Source organism: Pezoporus occidentalis, unplaced genomic scaffold (assembly GCF_034315485.1).
Source record: "Pezoporus occidentalis ecotype Australia unplaced genomic scaffold, CSIRO_AGI_Poc_V1 ctg160, whole genome shotgun sequence".
Taxonomy (NCBI): Eukaryota; Metazoa; Chordata; class Aves; order Psittaciformes; family Psittacidae; genus Pezoporus; species Pezoporus occidentalis.
This window is the reverse complement of record NW_026913426.1, coordinates 1,003,947-1,023,049: the sequence shown is the minus strand read 5'-3', so window position 1 is coordinate 1,023,049 and position 19,103 is coordinate 1,003,947. Positions and strand designations below refer to the sequence as shown.

The window sequence follows — 19,103 nt, the reverse complement described above, 5'->3', positions numbered from 1 at the left end:
GGGATGTATGGGAGGAGACCTCCTCAGTGACCACTTTTCTTTGTAAAACAGAAGAGGTGGAAAAGAGAAACAACCACAACGATGGGCTTAAACAAGGCTTACGGCCCTCAGCAGGTGATCAGTATGGAAATAAAAGTATTGGTGATCAAGAAGAGATCTACAAAACCCTTTCAAAGATGGGAAAAACAGTGGTATGAGGGATTTATAACATTTATAAGGAGAAAAGTAGTAAAAAGCCCTAAAACCCCTCTGAAAAACAGAAAAATCCAAGAATTTAGGATTTCAGTCCTCCAATCCCCCATGGCAAGGATTCAAATCAGTGTTTGTGCAGATCAGTTTTAGATCTATCAGTTTCCTCTGATATATTTGATCCCATGGTATTGGTGAATATACTCTATTTATTTTAATAAAGTTGATATGATAATATTAATTAATTAATCTCAACTTTTAGCATTTGGCAGATCTCCTTTAAATTAACCTGTTATCCAAACAGGTGTAGTTTAAACTTGTTATATATATATATATATATACACACAGATATATGTGGGAAATGGTTGGGTTTGCAATACAGCATGCTTACTGAACCTAAAGGACATTAAAACCTGAAAGTACAGAGTTTAATATCTTTGTGAATTATTAGTTATATTTCCCTGGAATTTAGTTATGCAGTAAATACTTTTGTGCCCTTATGAAGTGGCTTTGGCAAGAAGATTCAAGGCACATTATGCATAATTAAATGCATCAAAGTTCTGTGAAAAGTCCAGTAGAATTGCTTGGTTCTGTACATCCCACACTGCTGTTGAAGAGAGCTGCTGCTGCTGCTGCAGAACCACCAGCACAACTGACCATCTGTTTTCTCTTCCAATTCCATCAGGAGGATTTGAAATATTTTTAATCCAAACCACATACTTCATGAAGAACTTGTTTTGGAAGCAAGCACAGGCACATCGATACTAGAAGAAGGCATGATATCTAATGACAGCAAGGACAGGGACGAGCAGGGGAAGAGTATTCCAACCTTGATGAGCAACATAAGAATACAAAAATAAGTCAGGGAACAATGGCTGCACTGCATTTCTTGCCTTCGTAAACATCAAAATACTTTTCTATTTACATTTTGAACTATTTTGGTCACTAACAAAACCTCAGTAAAATGGAAAATCCAATAAAAATTTTCCTTTTGCTGTATTGTTTACAATTCTCATCTATTTTGATTTGAAATGGAATATTGATGTCTGTCTCTTTGAATAAATCCCAAGTGAGATATAAAACTTAAATTCATAAAACTTGCAGCAAGTATTTTGTCCACTGAATTCCTAGCAGGAATGCAAAACCACTGGAAAAAAAAAAATTCATTCAACCTCTGAAGGTATCTTTTCTAGTGCAGTTAAAATTACTACCAACATGCCAAAGAACTTTCACACATGCAGATTTCAAAGGAACAAGAAGCACCCGCATGGTTTAGTTTAGTTTAAACTATACTGAAGTACTGCCTGTATCAAAACCTCCTCAGCATCAAATATTACTCTTCATTAGGAAGAAAAACATTGTTTCCTAGATCAAGTTTGGTCAACAATAATTACCAAACTGTCTACATACTGGGGGCCTATTCATCTTAAAATAAGCTCCTGAATGACACTGGGTTTTTTAATGCTGCTTCCTAGACCTCTAATGGCAGGCAGAATATAATTGTTCGGCCAGTACAGTAGAGCAGTGAGGAAAACCCCTTCTTTAGAACAACCTTTTCCTCAAGAGTTCAAAAGAGAGAAAAATCATGCCCTGTAAGTCATTAAAACCCAGGTAACTAGAACAAAAAGGGTATCAGTTACATGTCCTTTACAGCCAAGCTTTTTGCAAAAAGCAAACTTCCAACTCATTTTCTGGAAACTGAGGTAGAAAATTAGATATGAGGGAATGGAAGAATTAGGATTTCAACAGCTTCAGGCTGACCATCACATCCTGCTGAACCATAAATGATACACCACACATTGTAGAGCATGTGATTGCATATAAAACAAAGGTAAGAGTGGAAAAGATTCCCTGCACCTTTTAAAAGACTGCTTGATACTACTGTGGCATTTATAACCCAGAGAAACTAAAAACAATCCAACACGGAGTCTTTCTTTACAAGTGTAAAAGAACACACAGGAAACAAAAAGTGGCGATAATGAATACTTCAAGCATCATTAGAGAAATTCACCATTAAAGAAAGAGCACTATATTTTAAAAGACTAAAAGGAGTCCTTAGAAGTGTCTTGTTTGTAAGATGTAATACTATCAACAGCCATCACAACCCCTTTTAAAGACATTGGTTAGTATCTTAACATTCACCATGAAACATTTTGTGTGCATTCCTGTCAAGGTACTCAGCAGTGGCTTATATTCTCCATAATGCTGAATGGAAAACTGTATTTCAAGAAATCCAGCGAAATACCTTTATCTTTCCAAAATTACAACACTACTGATTTCACTTAAATACACTTTCTCTGCCACTACAAGAACAATTACATAAGAACAGTCTTTTATATGAAAAAAAAACAGTCTTTAGCTATTTTCCTGCGACAAATGTAGAAGTATTTTTATAATTTTAGATTCAACTTTTCAGGTGAAACCAGGGCACAACACCCTCACTAACAAGGGTCTGATTATTATTAATGTTTTGAAATACATTAGTATCTCAAGGCCAACCAGTAACAGGAAAGTGTTAAACGTATAAAGGAGATGACTTAAAGACAGGCATTTCTTAATGTTTTGACTTTATCTTTACAGAAGTGTTCGCATACAATATTTGCTGCATTTCTATTTAATATGCTGAACACATTCAAGTGCTCTGAAAGTCTTACCTGCAAAGGCAGACCATCAAACCAGTACCAGTAGCTAACAGCCAAGTACTATTTAAGCAGGTGAAAGTATACAAAACTAGCATCCTATACATGTGATCACCAAGAGAGTTAGACTGCTTTTCAGTAACTTTCACAAAAAAATGGAGTGTTCTTATTAAAACTCCCTCTCTTTTCCTCACATTCATGTGTTTTAGGCATATTAATATTAAGCCAGAGACCCTGGGGTTTTTCCCCTTTTTATATACAGATTATGAGAATACTTATTTTGGAGCAAATCGATGGATTAATTACATGGTCCTTAGAAATTTCCTTGCAAAACAGCAAGCAATGGTCTTATCTAACAAAAGAACAACTTTAAGATGGCAACAGCAACTTACAGGATATACTAAAAATGCATTCAATGTGGTATTATTTAGAAAATACTGATTCCCGTTATACTTACATAATGATTCTTCTGTTCAGGAACCAATATTTTCGCCTATGCCTGTCATATCCAATAGGTTCATGTCGAATGTATGGTTTGTTTTTTTGGATTTCAGCAACACAGTCAGTTACTCCAGGCACCTTATGTGCTACGCAGACCTCACACTGCCATTCGTCTTCTGGTACCTCTTCAAGAGGTGGTTTCACGCACTCCAAATGGTACACAGCTGAACAAGTTTCACAGCAAAGCAAATCCCCAAGTTTGTGACAAACCCTACAATGATCATCATACTGAATAACACCTTCTGACATTAACTCTTCACGTGCAATGTTTGTTGTAAGAAACTGATCCACTAAGAACTGCAGAACTTTGATTTTATTCTCTACTGGTCCATAAGGATAGTCCTCTGTCTCTTGGTAAGGAAGAACATGATGGTATTCCTTGTCACTCTCACAATATACCCGCAGAACCTCTGGCCACGTCATTCCATCTATGAAATACAAAGTGGAATTAACGCTATCTTTGAGGTCAGCAGGTCCAAAGGTAGTATTTGAAGTGTCTTCTTCACGTAAAACTGCTTTTAAAAGCACTATATGCATCTCTGCCATAAGTGTGCACTGCTCTTGACTTACCAGAGCAGCACAGAAGTCCTCAAAACGAAAAGGAGAGAGGCGTAAAACAGTGCCAAAGTTCCTTAGTACCTCATAGATGGCAATAACATTCATTATATGCTCACTAGGCACCATTAAGTCCTCTGAGGATTTAGGAAACTCCAAGGGTGGGATATCTTTTTCTTCCAATATTGGAGAACGAGGACGATGCACTCTTGGTCTTCTCCTACCTGGAATAAAAAGCAACAGTAAGAATTTTGCCATTCACTGGTCAACTTGTTTAAACATCCATGAACAATGACTGCGTCAAACTTTCTAAACCACTGTCAATTAAGGATTTACATCTTCAGTTACACAACGTGATAATTCACCTAATAATCTTATACTTTAACAGTATAAAAAATAAAACACACAAGCTAGCTGAAGTTTTGCTTTAGACACTGAGAGCAGTTGCATTTCCCGTGTAATCTGATGAAGCTTTAAAATGACAACTAGAATTTTAATTGTTCAAATTACTTAAAAGAGATGTTTTCCTCAGCCAAAATATTTAGATTTTTTTCCTCATTTTTACTCAGCATGACTTGTTTATCATTCCTTCCTGGAAATTTAATTTTAAACTTAAAGCATCCAGCTTCAAACAATAGACGTTTTGCATTTAAATCCTGCAAGCTATTCTCCTGTCCAGCCATAGCACACAGAAAGATCATTTCAAGCAGATATCATAGGACATCAATTTCAACCAAATTAGAACACAAAACAGAACCTAAATCACATTCTCCACTGCCTTTTAACTGGAATATTTAGCCTGGATACTTACAAGCCAGAAACAAAAGTTAAATGTGATATTATATGAAAATGCTTCAGGAACTCCCAATCTTTCAAAACAAAACACACAAAAAACCTCCCCCCACATGCTTCAATGAGCCAGGAGATATCTCCACAGAATGAGGAGGCGGCAGATTTAGGGAAGGACAAAGCCTAACACAAAAAGCTTGTCTGAAGACCTGTTTCACTACCTAAAAGAATAGATACTGAGTATAATTAATTCAGACTCAGATGCTAATTCAGATGAGATGCTGCACCTTCTTCCATTTAATTCCACTATCCTTGATGCCAAGCAGAAGGGAAAACAAAAGAGGAAGGCCCCTGTACACAGCACTAACTACCAGAGAGATGAAATATTTCCATCTTCTATCAAAGTATCCAGCTACATGCAACAACTGTCTTGCAGCTATCAGTTGAAGTATTAATATGCACTCATTAAACCTACTTCCTTTATAAAAAAAAAAAACAACAAAATCAAGTTTAGACAATCTCATAAACTTATCATAAAACCAGCTTCTTGTTTTAAAACCAAGTTTCAAGTCATCTTGGATGTTGCCATGAACAGGAAATGGTTCTCTGTGGCATTTGTTCAACCCATCCAACTCCCTCCAATACTCCCACAGATACAGGAAATAAGTCTAATAGGGAGCAAGACCTGCTAAAGCAGGCAGATACCCAAAGACAGATCCTGCTGAATCTAAATACACCATCACTGAAACTTTAATGCACTGAAAAGGAAAGGAAAAGGATACCAAAAAGAGAAGCTACCTTTCAGAAACACCTTGACACATAACAGACAGTTTGCCAAACGATTCCATAAGATAAATAAATCAATCATTGAGTTAGATGGGCAAGATGACATCAGATACATCTCTGCCTCTCAAACTTTAAAGAATGAAATCTTCCACAACAAATTAGACACTCTAAAGCAATATAAAGATGATCTGCCAGATGTTTCCATTACAGAAGTAATGGGTCAACATCATCTGCATACAAAAATAAATTTCCAAGTTTAGTGAAGTTTGAGTTCTGCCTGTGGAAAGCGAAGGAATGTCTGTATGACTGTCTTCCAAGATGCTCTTACACAAATAAGTGGAAAATGTTTAATCATGGCAAACACACAAAACCACAGGAGTTTCACAGCCAGACACAAAGCAAGAAACATCTAGATTAAACTCAACTTTCCTATCTCCACGATCCAATGCTATCACCATGATGCATGCATAAACCAGAGCTGGTTTAATTAAAAGACCCCAAAGCAAAGCACACACTTGCACACTCTGATTAAACTATGTTAGGGGCCTGAAGCTTCCTTCAGTATTGCAGGATGGTGTAGGACCAGCCCTAGTAGGTGATCATACAATATAACTGGAGCACAAAACAGATATTCTGACACTACTGATGGTCTTCACAGAGTCCAAGTATCACAGAAAGTGGCAGGGCTACAAACTAGAATTTCCTGCAGTGTTTGCCATCGCAGCAGCAGAAAAACATGTTTGTCACACAGTAAAGCCATGAAAGAAACAGCCTTTCAAGAAAGTATGCAGCAAGAATGATAACCCTGGTTTACCTAAATTAATCAGAATTTACAAACCCCCTCAGTAAAGATAAGCTAGAATAAAGGAACACTGCTCAAAGAAGCAAAGACTCCTTATTTCTTCTCATTTGTTAAGATTTCCTACTCCAAGAACAAAATTACTATTGTCTTTTTCATTGCTTTTATCCTCCATTGAAAGAAATCCCAAACAAAAACCTGACTTACCCTACACCATCTTTGTTGATGTCTCTTTCACAAGAGAGAAACACTGGTATATTTCTTACATCAAATTAACAGGAGAAGCACATAAAGGAACCTTAAAATGGGCATTCCTAATGTTTTCTGAAAAAGTTTAAGCCCTCTAACATCTCACCTTACAGAGGAAGCATATTGGTACAGTTAGAGGTCTAGAATAAATGTGTTATTGGGACACAAAGATTGTCACACTACCACAATTCTTCATAAAGAATTGATTTTTGGTGCAAGTACAGTGCAACAGTGTGGTTGCATTATTCACACCACCCTTCATCTTCAATTTAAATCAAGTCACATATTTTCATGTTTGCTTTAGTATACAGCACAGAAATTTCTGAAGTAATTGTAAAGGTAGTTTAGACAATAAGGAAAAACATACTGCATAATAAAACGTATGCTCCTTTGCCCACTGCCTTGTGAACATGGTAAGCGACCTCATGGTACGCAGCCCAGTTACTGTATCATACCACTCAACACTGCCAACCCACTGTAAATCTGTAAATTTACAGTACTGTGTACTGTAAATCACACACCACATTTCAAGAGCTCATATAATTTCTCTTTTTGGACACTGAACTGCTTTGAACAATCCTGCACTGCATATAATCCATTTTCCAGAGCTAAACAAAGAAAGTATTCAAAGATGTAAGAAATGGTACCCAGACATATTTCCTTGAGTGGCTCTGTGGCATGGTATTGAAAATCCTTCCATGTTTATTTCAAATTTCACTTTCAATTTGTTATTGATTTTTGCTGTATCCAGCCTGAACAGAACTTGAAGCCAAGAAGGGAATCACAAAGTCTGATTCGGAAATTCACAAGTTCCAAGCCGATTTGCGCTTAAACATATCCCTGTTCAATGCATCAAGTGCAATCTCAAGAAACACTCCAACCAACTTTAAAAAACAACCCCAAAACCCCAAACCAACAAAACTAACAGTCTAATCTCCAGTGAAAAATATGAACATCCTCTGCCAAGGTGCTCATAAAATTGGAAGTACTCTAAGTGGCTGTTGAACTTAAATTACAAGTGTGGACCAATGGAATACGATATAACAATGACAAAGTCCTATGGCCTCTGTTTCGGGCTGAAATGTTTGTATTCTGCTGATTGGGTGGATAACCCTCTCCCTCACAGCTAGCCCAGACAGCTGAAGAAAGGCAGTTTGGAATTCCAAACAAGGACTCCAGGCTTCCTTGTGATTCTGATAATAACAATTTCCTCATTGCCAGTTATCTGCAGCATGCTGACAACCTGCACAGCTCACACTATTTAGAAGCAGTCTGAACTTCTGTGAAGGTTTTTGAAGCTCACAGTTCATGTTTACCCAACTGCTCTTCATACATACCCTCAAATTCTGAAAACCAGTCTTCCTACAGTAAACGTATCCAACTTTGCAAGCTTTTCACTTTCAAAGAAAATCTCCTCTCCCCAAGGCAACACATCCAGGGCTTGAATTTGGTATTCGCTGTCAGACACACCCACCCTCCAAACCAAAACCATACCCCAGTACCTTAATATGCACTTAAAATAACATACAGAATTGAAATAGCTTAACAAATGAGTGCAATGACCACACTGAGGAGGCAAGAGTACACTGCTGCTCTTTTCCTAACTTTGTATTACTACATCACCTACTGCATTAATTTCTCTTGTTATAGTTAAATAACTTTGGATAAATCATTTTTATGATGTGCCCTGGGTAATTTCCCATTTGTAGAAATCTCATAGCAGCAGGGTTTTTTTAAGTAAAAAATGAAACTTACTTCTGTACTACTTTGTCTAAACCAAAAGAACATGAAGAGGATTCCAGAGCAAGTGTTCAAACAGCAGGTACGTCACCTTTAAGCACCTGACTAGACTTCAAACTGAATCTAGATGTACCTACTGTCAATTAACGAAAGTCAATTTACACACTGAAGATTCCCCAAATGGACTCCAGCTTTATTACATGTGAATTGTATACTTCTAAGATCCTTTCTGCATATTAACCAAATCCCTGAATCAAACTCCACCTTCAGGTTTGAGCCATTACAAAGAAAGAAAAAGTCCACCTCTACACCATTCAAATTCCATAGCTTTATTTGGCAGGAGAAACTGATCTACCAAGGGCCTCCTGCTGCCATGATTGGACTATTTACAGGATCCAGATCATCTTGAGCATCTCAGCGTTATACTTCTATCTAGCATAAACTTCTTTTAATCACATTCCCTCACTAGTTGTCTCCAAAAGTGATGAAGTCTGCAATGGATGCCTGTCCCTATTTTGAATTCTCTAACGGAAGAGCTGCCTGTAATTAAGATTAAAGAGTAAACAATTTTATTCACATGGCACATTTAATTATAGATATTGATAATTACAGCCTACACTTACTATAATCTATTAAAATAATTTATATTACAAATATTTAAGAAACACACTAATGATGTTTGCAATAAAATAAAATTACTGAAGTAACAGGCCGAGCACCGAAACCCAGAATTTAGTGAAGCACTTCAAAAAAAACCAAACCCTTGCTTTTTTTCCTTTTTAATTTCCATCTATTCAACCTATTCAGTCCCTACGCTGACCCTCTCAAAATTCAGAAATAGAGTATAAAAGGACCAAAAACCTTGTCTCCGTTTTCACTGACAGACTGAAAGAAGAAAGGGGAAAGTCACATCCATTCTTTAACTCTTTAGCACAGGAGAATATGGAACTTAAAAACATTTTAACCATCTTTAATATCTTCTTGTTTATGTAGTTTTAATTTTAAAACTACACATTTACGTGGTTTAGTTTTAAAACAGAGTATCTAAACCAACTATTTACATAAGTGTCCAGAATACAGAAAAGGCTATACCATGACTAAGTATGAATTCCATGCTTTGTGCTTTAGTTGTATTCCCATTACCATACACACATAGCCAAACAGAAAGGACAAAAATCCCGTTTTGCCTTGTTTCACTTGTTACGTATCCCTTTACTCCAGATGTACAGTGCTAGTAAACACAGCCTTTCAGCCCAATATATTTCAGGTGATGGACTGGTGGATGAAGGCCTTACATAATAAATACTCTGCCAGAACCACTGTCTTGTTTAAACAGGGAGACAGTGGTAGCTGTACTGGTATGACCTGAAAAATAAGCACTGGTTCCAGTATTTCTTGATTAGAAAGCTCACAACTGGTCTCATTTCTCTGCTCTAAAAACTTTCCCTTCCTCTTGATTTCTCAGCATTTGGGCTCTAAGACTCCAGCTTAGAGTTCCTGTTCACAGCTACAATGGAGAAGATACATTTGGTAGAGTATAGGGGAGGGAAAAGACAGACGGAGGAGTTTCAGCTATTTTGGTTATCTGTCACAGGAGGGGGGAAATAATGATAGCACAAACCCCCAGCTGGCAAACTCCACAAAACTGACCCCAGCAAGTGAAAAAACTTCACATTTCCCCCCAGTAAGAGATAAGTTTTTTGGTTTCAAGTTCATCAAGTCAAATCACACTAACACTGAGGTCCACCATTAGTACAACAGAAGTGGGTTGGTTTTGTTCTCCAGATCATGAGTCACTACTAAAACTTCTCAAGGTAAAGACCAACTGGCAATTATATGACGTCCTGGAAGCATGAGTACTCCTTACAGAGGACCCTCTCCTAGGTTTTCCTTCCTCCTGGAAATCTGGCTTTTAACTACCCTCCTAAACTCACTAAGACTCTCCTTTTTTTGTGTGGTTTTAATAAACGTACAAGAATCAGACATTTGCTGTCCCAAATTGCTACACTTCACCAGGCAAGATTCAAATAGACTGTACAGCAACACACAAGGTCGTGTCAAATATCACTGATAAAACTGAAACCAGTTGATGAAAACGCATTAGAGAACTTTTTCTGTGCGTTTTTCTTTTCTTTTTCCCCTCACAGCAGAATGCATGAACTGGATATAGCTACTTGTTTGCCACAGCAATACCCAAACTGGTTCCTTAATTAAAAGCCAACCTCTCGGGAGAACATTTGTTCAGCTTATGCCAAAGAAGAAAAAGCAGTAAAATGAATCAGTTTAACATGAAATAAGAATATATTATGAAAAACAGTACCAAACCTGTAAAATTTAAATCTTTTTCTTGAGATAGGACAAAATTAAAGGGCTTGACTTATACAAAACACCTTTTTTGCCTTTTAAAAAAGCCAACATGACAATCAACATGTTTCTAATATTTACAAGTTTAAATCTCTTAGAAATTTCCTGAAATAATAAGATGCATTAGTAGCTATTTGTAAGTGCAGCTCCAAACAGAGTTTTGCTCTGCAATACCCATACCTAGCCCAAATCGATTTATTTTGCCTGGAAAAGTAAAAACCACTGTAAACCAAATAACCTGATAAAAAACTTAAAACCTAACCTGACATAAAAAATGAGACTTTCCAAGCACCAAAAAAGGTTTGGAAGTTGAAGTGAAAATGAAAAAATAACCGGTTACTAGACTAGATCCTGAGGGCACCCACACCACAGAAACTCTCAACACATGCTCCTAAGTTTAACTAGCGCTTTGCACTGTACAAAACCAGACCTTCATGCTCTTTAACCACTGTCTGAAAACCTTAAAACTTCTGGCTGTGTTTCACTTTGTACATCTACTGTACTACACTTCTAAATCAATTTTACATTAACAGTTTAATTTCTCAGCATCATGGCCATCAGTACACTCTCTGTAGGAGCCAAGAATACAAACCCCCTATATTCTAAGGCATCATTTTAACATTTGGATAACCAGTGCGAGACAAGCAGATGAGATCCCACACTGGCATTCCAAGAAGTACCTGGAGGAACAACTTTTCTGTGCCTAGAGCCCAGGAGGCAAAAAGGTAGCACTAACATAACAATCTTCAGGAACATTCTGACAGATAATTTCTTAGCTGGCACACACTCGGGATAAGTTGCAACTAATTTCAGAAGTTAGTAAGTTCTGAGAGACAGCCCCGGTCTACTAAAATCCACATCAATTCACCTTACACCAGTTCTATTCAATACAACGGTCAGCTATGGAATTTTACTGCAGCCCTACAAAGTTTGCACAATAAACGCAGCAAAATATTCTACCTTTCACAACATACAAACTTTGATAACGGCACGGTAATTGCTGCACAGAGCTTCTCAGAAAGATGACTGAAGTGACAAAAGCTCTTAGATAAACCGGAAATTCGCATGTCAATGCAACAGAATCAGCCAGCAATTTACTCCTTCTACACCATTTCTTTGCTAGGACTCTTCTGTTTTTCATGACTGGCATGATGAACTAGTGACAGTTCCTCTGGAGTAAAATCTAAATTCAGATTACTAAATGGTAAAATAAGAGCTTGACAGATTTAGAGAACAGGGTACCCTGGGTAAGATGGTTGGAAGGCTGGTAAATCTTCTCACATGACAGACAAAAGAGGCTGCGTATCTTACTGTTCTATCTCACTTAAACTATTCTTCAAGAGCATGAAAACAGGTTAAGAGATATAAAATTACTACAGACACACAAAACACAGCACCTCGTTTCCAGTTAAATACATTCACAATGAAAATGAAAGCACACTAGTGAAGTAACTGGTTAAGAGAAGTGATGGACAATCAGTGCAAATGCTCAGACTAGCAAAAGCCATCTAAAAAAATTCATATATTTAAAGACAAATATTTTGGCTCACAACTCCACTGCTGTGCGTTTGCTTGTTAGAGAGTCTGATAATTATCTCAGCCAAAATCTAGATGTACAGCTCTTCCTAAAACTAGTTTTCCTGATTTTTGACAAAGAAAATCAAGAAGCGGAAAATGAAGGACTTGTAGACATGTTGATTAAGTCCTCCTTTTAAAATGCTACAGCATATGGACAATACTTGATACACGTAATTGTGGCAAGCCTAAAGTAGAACTTGCAGTGGACAGGTAATGGCAAAAATGTTTAGTGATACAAGACATATACAATAGCTATTCTAAAAGTACATCTACCTTCTGGGGATACAAATGGATAAGAGGAGGGACATTACACACATGCAGTCCCTCTACCAAAACTCTGTCCAGCAGAAGAAAAAGCAATGATAAATGTCATATGCATTCACACAATAAGCTTTTACTGTACCATTATTAAGCATTATATCAAAGGTGTTTTACCATTCCTAGGATTTTGTTTCTTTAAATACTTTAATAATACAGTAAAAAAAGCACTCCTGGATTCCAGTTCAAGATATATCATAAACTCTCCAGCAAAGCACAAAAATTGAGCCTTTCTTGGCTACAGACATTGCACTGTGATCTTTTAATTCATTATTCAATGTAAGCTTGAAAAAGTTGTAAAAATCTGTCACTCATTTAAGTGGACGTGATTTATGTGTAAAATCTTGTTTGGTAGAAGAGTTTGATTGGAACTGCAATTTTTCAATACTCTGCTCTCAAAAAATAATCTCTTCAGCTGCACATGGTTAGGGAAGCTAAGTAGAGAATAATCATTCATCATCATCTCAAGTAGAAAAAACCTAGCGGGCACTGCATGACTCTGTTTGGGGCCAGCTTGGAGAAGGTAATCCTTCAAGCTCTCCAGTTACTCACAGGAACTTTGCCACTGTGTATTACAACTTGTCTGGTTTGATGATAAATATATGAAAGAAAAACCCCTGTATCTAAACATAGCTAAAGACTAGTTCTGGCTCAGCATGCACCTGAATCAAAGAGCAGAGCCCACAGAAAACTCTGAAGACAGATCACTGCATGCGTGCCCTACTCATAGCACTCTTCTCAGCACTGGCCACAGTAAGATAAAGACATGCTGAGGTTAGGTGAATCTTTTCCCCACCTGTTAATGCTGTTCTAATTCAAGTATCTCTTCCTGAATAAGACTAGGATTTCAATTAGTGCCACAACTGTGTAGCACCACTCACAATTTAGGTATTTGTTCAGCAGAAACAAAACAGGCTGAGCTGCTTGAATGAAAAAGTTTTGCACTTTCTTTGCAATAGGGCAACAGCATTTCTGGGAGAGAGGGAAGGAGGAGGAAGACCTTTAGGCAAATACTGAGCTAATGAGAACTGGCAGTAAATTGCCAAAATAACAACATAGATGTTTTAACTATCAAACACCCAATGTAACAACCCAAAAAAGCACATAAGGATGAAAATGCTTACTTAAGCTTTATCTCATAAAAGTTAACTGAAGTTACCCTGACCATGTAAGAAGTAAACACATAAATTATCAAAATGGTTTCTGATACACCTCAATACCACACAAAACCTGTCTATGCTTGTACAACAATGCTCACAGAAGTATCTTATTTGCCAAAACTCTTGAGTACATTTCAAAAATTGAATACACCCATACTCTGCAGAACTCATTTTAAACCTGGATGCTCATGTAAGAAGTACTTTCCGGACCAGGCCAATTAAAGTAATAAAAATATTCTTTCCCTGACAAAAGCATTCCCCAAAAAAGTACTAAAAATTGAAGTTAGTATAAGTAAGAAGAAAATAAAGAGTTAAAAGTCAAGAGAGTACTGGAAAGGTTTTTCTCCTTCTGTGAAGCCAGACCTCAATCTTTAAGGTAATAAATATTCACAAAAAAAAAATTTGATGGCAGTTCATCCCTGCAACAGGTAAACTAACACCTTCAAAATGAAATCAAACTCGTTTAGTATTGATTGTACTTGTTTTGATTCATTTAGGTTCCTGAGCATATGGATATAAATACATATATATTAGACAGATACCCAGAGGTCTTTAAGGACTATGATGAAGTCACATAATGAGCTGATACCATTAACTCACCAAAATAAAAACAAATGACACACTAACCAGTACTTCCCCCTTTTATAAAGTCAGCTAACTACTCTGAACTACACTCCTTATTTAATTAAGACGCAGTGCATTTACACCAACAACCTGTTCCTCCCTCCCTCCAAATCGGTCAAATACTTGTACAACAGCAGCGCCTCTGACCCTGTAGCCCAATTCAGAAACACTCCTGGGTTATCCCTGAGTTTAACTACTCTCCTGGTTCAAAGACTTTAAAAAGAACCAAACAAACTTAAATAATTCCTAAGCTTGTACTCCATTCTGGAATGAATTCAAATAAATCTAAAGTGTTTACGTTTAGATAAAAGAATATTTGAAGCTTGAAATGCACATGGTTAAGAACTAATTACGCACAAACAGAAGCACAGGCCTGAAAAATCCGAGCCCAAATTTGCCATTAGAGATAAAAAAAAAAAATTAAATAAAAGAATCAAAATGATGTTTAAGGAGTTTTAACACCAACATGAGTTTTAAAGGTTGCCATATTTTAAGACAAATGCAGTATTTAACACCAAGGCTTCTGACCCAACCTCCACCTTTCAATCTTTGTGTTTAACTAAAAGTAGGTTTACACCCTTGCAAGGAGGCCCTATGCACTTTTCCCCAAACTATAACAATGCAATCTCCATTTTGAACAATGCACCTCATTTCCCTCCTTGGAAAGCGAGTTTTGTCTTAATGCCAGTAAATGCTGGATCCAGTTAGACCTCTGACTTCAAGAGCCTGAAAATTTTCAGTGTTTTATGGTTTTTGGCTTTTTTTCTTTTTAAGACCACTTCAAGTTGCATGTGCTTCCTCTCCTTTTAACATCAAGTTATATTTGCAAGCACAAGCCATCCTTTCCTGTATATATTTGAAGGGACCTCTTTGCAAGGCATACATCTCCTTCCCCTTGATTCTAAATGAATCCTCCATACACTTTTGACACTGTTTGCAACACGTCCTGGTGTATCATGCATTTCTGCCGTCACCAGAATCTCCATGCATATTTGCAAAGCATCCCCTTGTTGCAGCATTCCCTTGTTACAGCATGCCCTCCCTCCTCCCAGTGCATGTGTTTGTAAGCATCTTCTAGTGCTCCCTGCATCCGTGGGGTTGCCAGTCGTTAATTTGCATACCCCTCTCCCTGTGAGTGCTTGCAGGCATCCCTTACATACACGCATGGGAGGAAGAATGCGTGCGGACTGTATTTGCAAACCTAGGGGGAGCATGTGGGGTGCCCTCGACTTGTTTTAGTTCAACCCACTGACTCTCTACCTGGGGTGCTGCTGTAGGTGCTGTGGCTCCTGAAGCTGCTCTCAGTGCAATAACTGGCATCGTCTTCATCCTCCATCTCTTCAGGGTAGTCAGAGTCGTCGTCGTCCTCTTCCTCCATTATCTCCTCCTCCTCTTCCTCCTCAGAGTCCTGGTTATCCTCGGGGTCTGCCTCCTCTTCCTCCTCGGACACCATGCTCTCCTCCTCCTCTTCGCTCTCATGATCATCGTACACCACTTTGCTGATGCTCCTCCTGGACGAGGCAGCCCTGCCTTGGCTGTTGCAGCTGCCTCCTCCGCCTCCTCCCCCTGCTCCTCCAGCCCCAGCCCTGCCCCTACCCTTACCGCTGCTGCCTCCCCCACCAGGGGTGCTGCTGCTGCCGCTGCCTCCCTTCCTCTTGCTGCCCCCCCTGGGGGAGGCGGTGGCGGGGGAAGAGGCCTGGGCAGCCGCGGCTCCCTTCTGCTTGGGCCCCGCCGTCTCCGCCTGGGCCGAGGTCGCCCACCTGCCACGGCTGCTGCCCCGCTGCCGGGACCTCAGCCCCCCGATGGGGCCCGCCGGGGCGGGCGGAGCCGGGGAGCTCGCCTGAGCGGTGGCCGCCGCCGGCTGCTGCTGCTTGGGCGGCCTGCCTCGCCGGCCCCGCATCTCTGGGCGCTGGCCGAGAGGGGGAAGGGAGGGGAAAGGAAGGCTCGGGAGGGCGCTCGGAGTCCGGACAGGCGGCTACAGGGAAGCTCCCCCCCCTGCGAGGGATCCGGGCCGGGGAGGGGGGCCGCCGAGCTGTGAGGGCCGAGGGCTCAATCCGAATTGCCGGCGTCCCGCTCCGGATCGCCACCGGCCGCCATCTTGTTTCTTCGTCTCTGCCTCGGCTCGCTCCGCTCTGACTGGGGGAAGCGGCGGCGGCGGCAGCAGGCCCCGAGCGCCTCACGTGACCGGCAGCGCCCGACAGCCGCCGCCAGGGGGAGCCGCCGCCCTCAGCCACCAGAGCCATGTTGGAGCCGGCGCTCTGAGGCGGCTCCGCTCTCCCCCGGGCCGCCCCCGCCGCTCTCCTCTCGCTGCCTTCCCTTCACCGGCGCACAGCGAGCCCCCCGCCCGCCCCACCGACACCTGGCACCAAGCGCTGCCCCGGCGCCACCGCCTCCCACGAGGCTCCCTCCAGCCCCGCCGACGGCTGGAGCTGTCCCGTGTCCCCCCTCAGGATCTCCCCACACCCGAAGAGTGACTCCCGTCACCGGTTCTCTCTCCCAGAGCTCGACCTGCGCCCTAATGGGAGCCCCCACCGGCTGCCACCCCTCGGCTTCAGCCGGCAGCGTACCCCTCAGGGGGGAGCTGAGAGCGCAGGTAGGCGCCGGGCTCTGCCCGTCCCTCCGCCCCGGGCAGCGGCTCTCACAGGAGCCCGCCAAAACCAGGTCTCCCCTCAGGAGAGGCGCCCTCCTTCCATGCGCTCAGGGCCCCCTTCACCACTGCACCTATTTCGGCTGTAAACCTTCACCCACCTGCAGAAAGTAAAACCCTCTCACAGGTCACTATTATCGATCCAGGGTCGGTATAAAGCAAGGTAAGTGAGGAGACCCACCACGTGCAGTTCTGTCCATCTTTCTCCAGCCTGCTGTGTGCTTGCAGTTCACTGGAGCACTATGAAAAAGAGATAGGCTTCATATATTTCATATTCCCTCTTGTTTTCCCATTTGCCAGAGCCCCCAAAGGGCTAAAAATCTACATAAAGCAATCGCACTGTTGGGTTTCTAATGGCACCACTTGAATTCGGGTATCGGTTGCCTGAGCAAAAGCAGTACAAATTGAAAGCCAGCCCAAGGCGCGCAAAGATCTTGCGTTTCTTACAACCAACCTTCTTTTCACTGCTAAATCTACACAGCTTTAGGATCCCAGAGCGTCTTACCATTAACAAATAAGTGTGATTGCATTTTCATTTTCTCTCAGTCTCTTGCTTATGCTTCCATGTGATGTAAACCCCAATGCTGGTCATGGCATAAGCATGCTAGCTCTATGTCCAATATGTAATTTAATTTGCATTCTTCTACAGTCATTTTTGAAGCGCCTTTTGTTCATTAACTTGTTGCTCAGGCTGAGCATCTCATTAAAGCCACAAACCTGCTGCAGTGTCAAGCATGCAACAATGTCACAATGTCACCAGGCAGCAGGGTTTACCCAATTTGCACTCATATCCAGCTTTTTATCTGCATCTCTTTTATATTCAGTTGCACCCTTTTTACATTCAGTGTTGCAGCTGCAGAGGCGCAGGGCTGCGGTCTAGACACAGCACGATACAGACACAGCATCATCAGCAGACAATATTGCCTAACCCCATTCACACCTTTATCCTCCATTTGCATTCTGAATTGTTCAAAGTTACCTTTAGATTGCTTATGTCAGGCTAATTTTTGCAACCTCTTACAAGGTTGCAAAGAACTGTGATAACTCTTTAAACACATAAATACACAGATCTGTGGTTGGAGGTAGGTTATTTCACTATCTTCCTTTGTGATGTTAGGAAAAACACTTGTAAATTCTACCATCTACATGATGAGAATCTAGCAAAAGTATCTAGTGTATCTACCGCACTAATATTCATGCAGCCTGTAGCATTATGAGAGCATTAACATCTCTAAAATATTGTGGATTTTGTATATTTTTAGTAAACCAAAGGTAGTAAGAGCAATTTGCATTTGAGTACTATGAACCAGAATACCTTGTCTCTTAATCCTATCTCTTATTTACCAGTTGATGTGAAAGTGCTTACTGGATAGGACACAAAGAATTTTAATTTTATAGGTGAAGAAACAGATGCATAGAGAGCTATATTAACTTTCAAAATCAGGACTATAAATTAACTCTTTCCACCACACAGCTCAGTACAGAGAAGTCAACTGTAACCCCTTAACCTACTTGCCTACCCCATGTCTACTCCCAAGAACAAAACCTATCTACATGAAGTTGTGAGTCTGCTCATATAGTAAATGAGCATATTTATAAGTGACTTGAATACAGCAGGAATTTTTGCTAGGAGGCCCTATACTGCCTCCATACTCAAGACAGATGGAGAGAAAGATTCCTTTCAAAGGGCATTTTGGATAAAATGAATAGCCTAGTTGTTCCAAGCTGTTGTCTGGATGGGTTCCTTTCTCCAAGGGTGAGAGAAAGAACTTAAGAGCCTAGAGCTGGATGGCATTCGTAACACGTGAACATGTGCTCGTTTAAATTACTGAGCTGCTTTTGTCCAGCTCATCCCTCCAAATTATTTCATAACATGTATTAGGCATTGAATTTAGGTATTCAGCTCTAGAATCAGTTACATGTACGTTTATAAGACACCAAGGTGTTGCTGAGTAATGTTAAGACTAGAGCTCAACTATAGACTAAATAGTCAGTCTTAGGAAGCAAGGGCTTGCATGACTTCTGCTGATGTAATTCAGTATATTACCAATTACCATTTTATTTAGTATGATGAAACCAAAAGTTTATCAACATACTGATATACTGAATTATATTAATATTCAATCACATTATTAGGAAAAATAAGTTAACAACTTATTTGCATT

At 40.1% G+C, this 19,103-nt stretch overlaps 1 protein-coding gene across 12 annotated transcripts in view; it reads right to left on the bottom strand.

Annotated features, from left to right (window-relative positions):
* Positions 1 to 16,430, bottom strand: part of BPTF (bromodomain PHD finger transcription factor) — a 52,880-nt gene extending 36,450 nt beyond the window's left edge. For 11 of the 12 annotated variants that reach the window (XM_062612604.1, XM_062612602.1, XM_062612609.1 and 8 more), the window contains exons 1-2: positions 15,552 to 16,430; positions 3,286 to 4,108 (exon numbers count right to left, since the gene is read on the bottom strand). In XM_062612604.1, coding sequence (XP_062468588.1) covers positions 3,286 to 4,108; positions 15,552 to 16,191 — 1,463 coding nt within the window. In that variant the 5' untranslated portion in view covers positions 16,192 to 16,430. Of the gene's footprint in view, positions 1 to 3,285; positions 4,109 to 15,551 lie in introns of those variants that run through there. The other variant, XM_062612614.1, reaches the window with a different exon arrangement.
* Between the last annotated feature and the right edge of the window lie 2,673 nt (positions 16,431 to 19,103).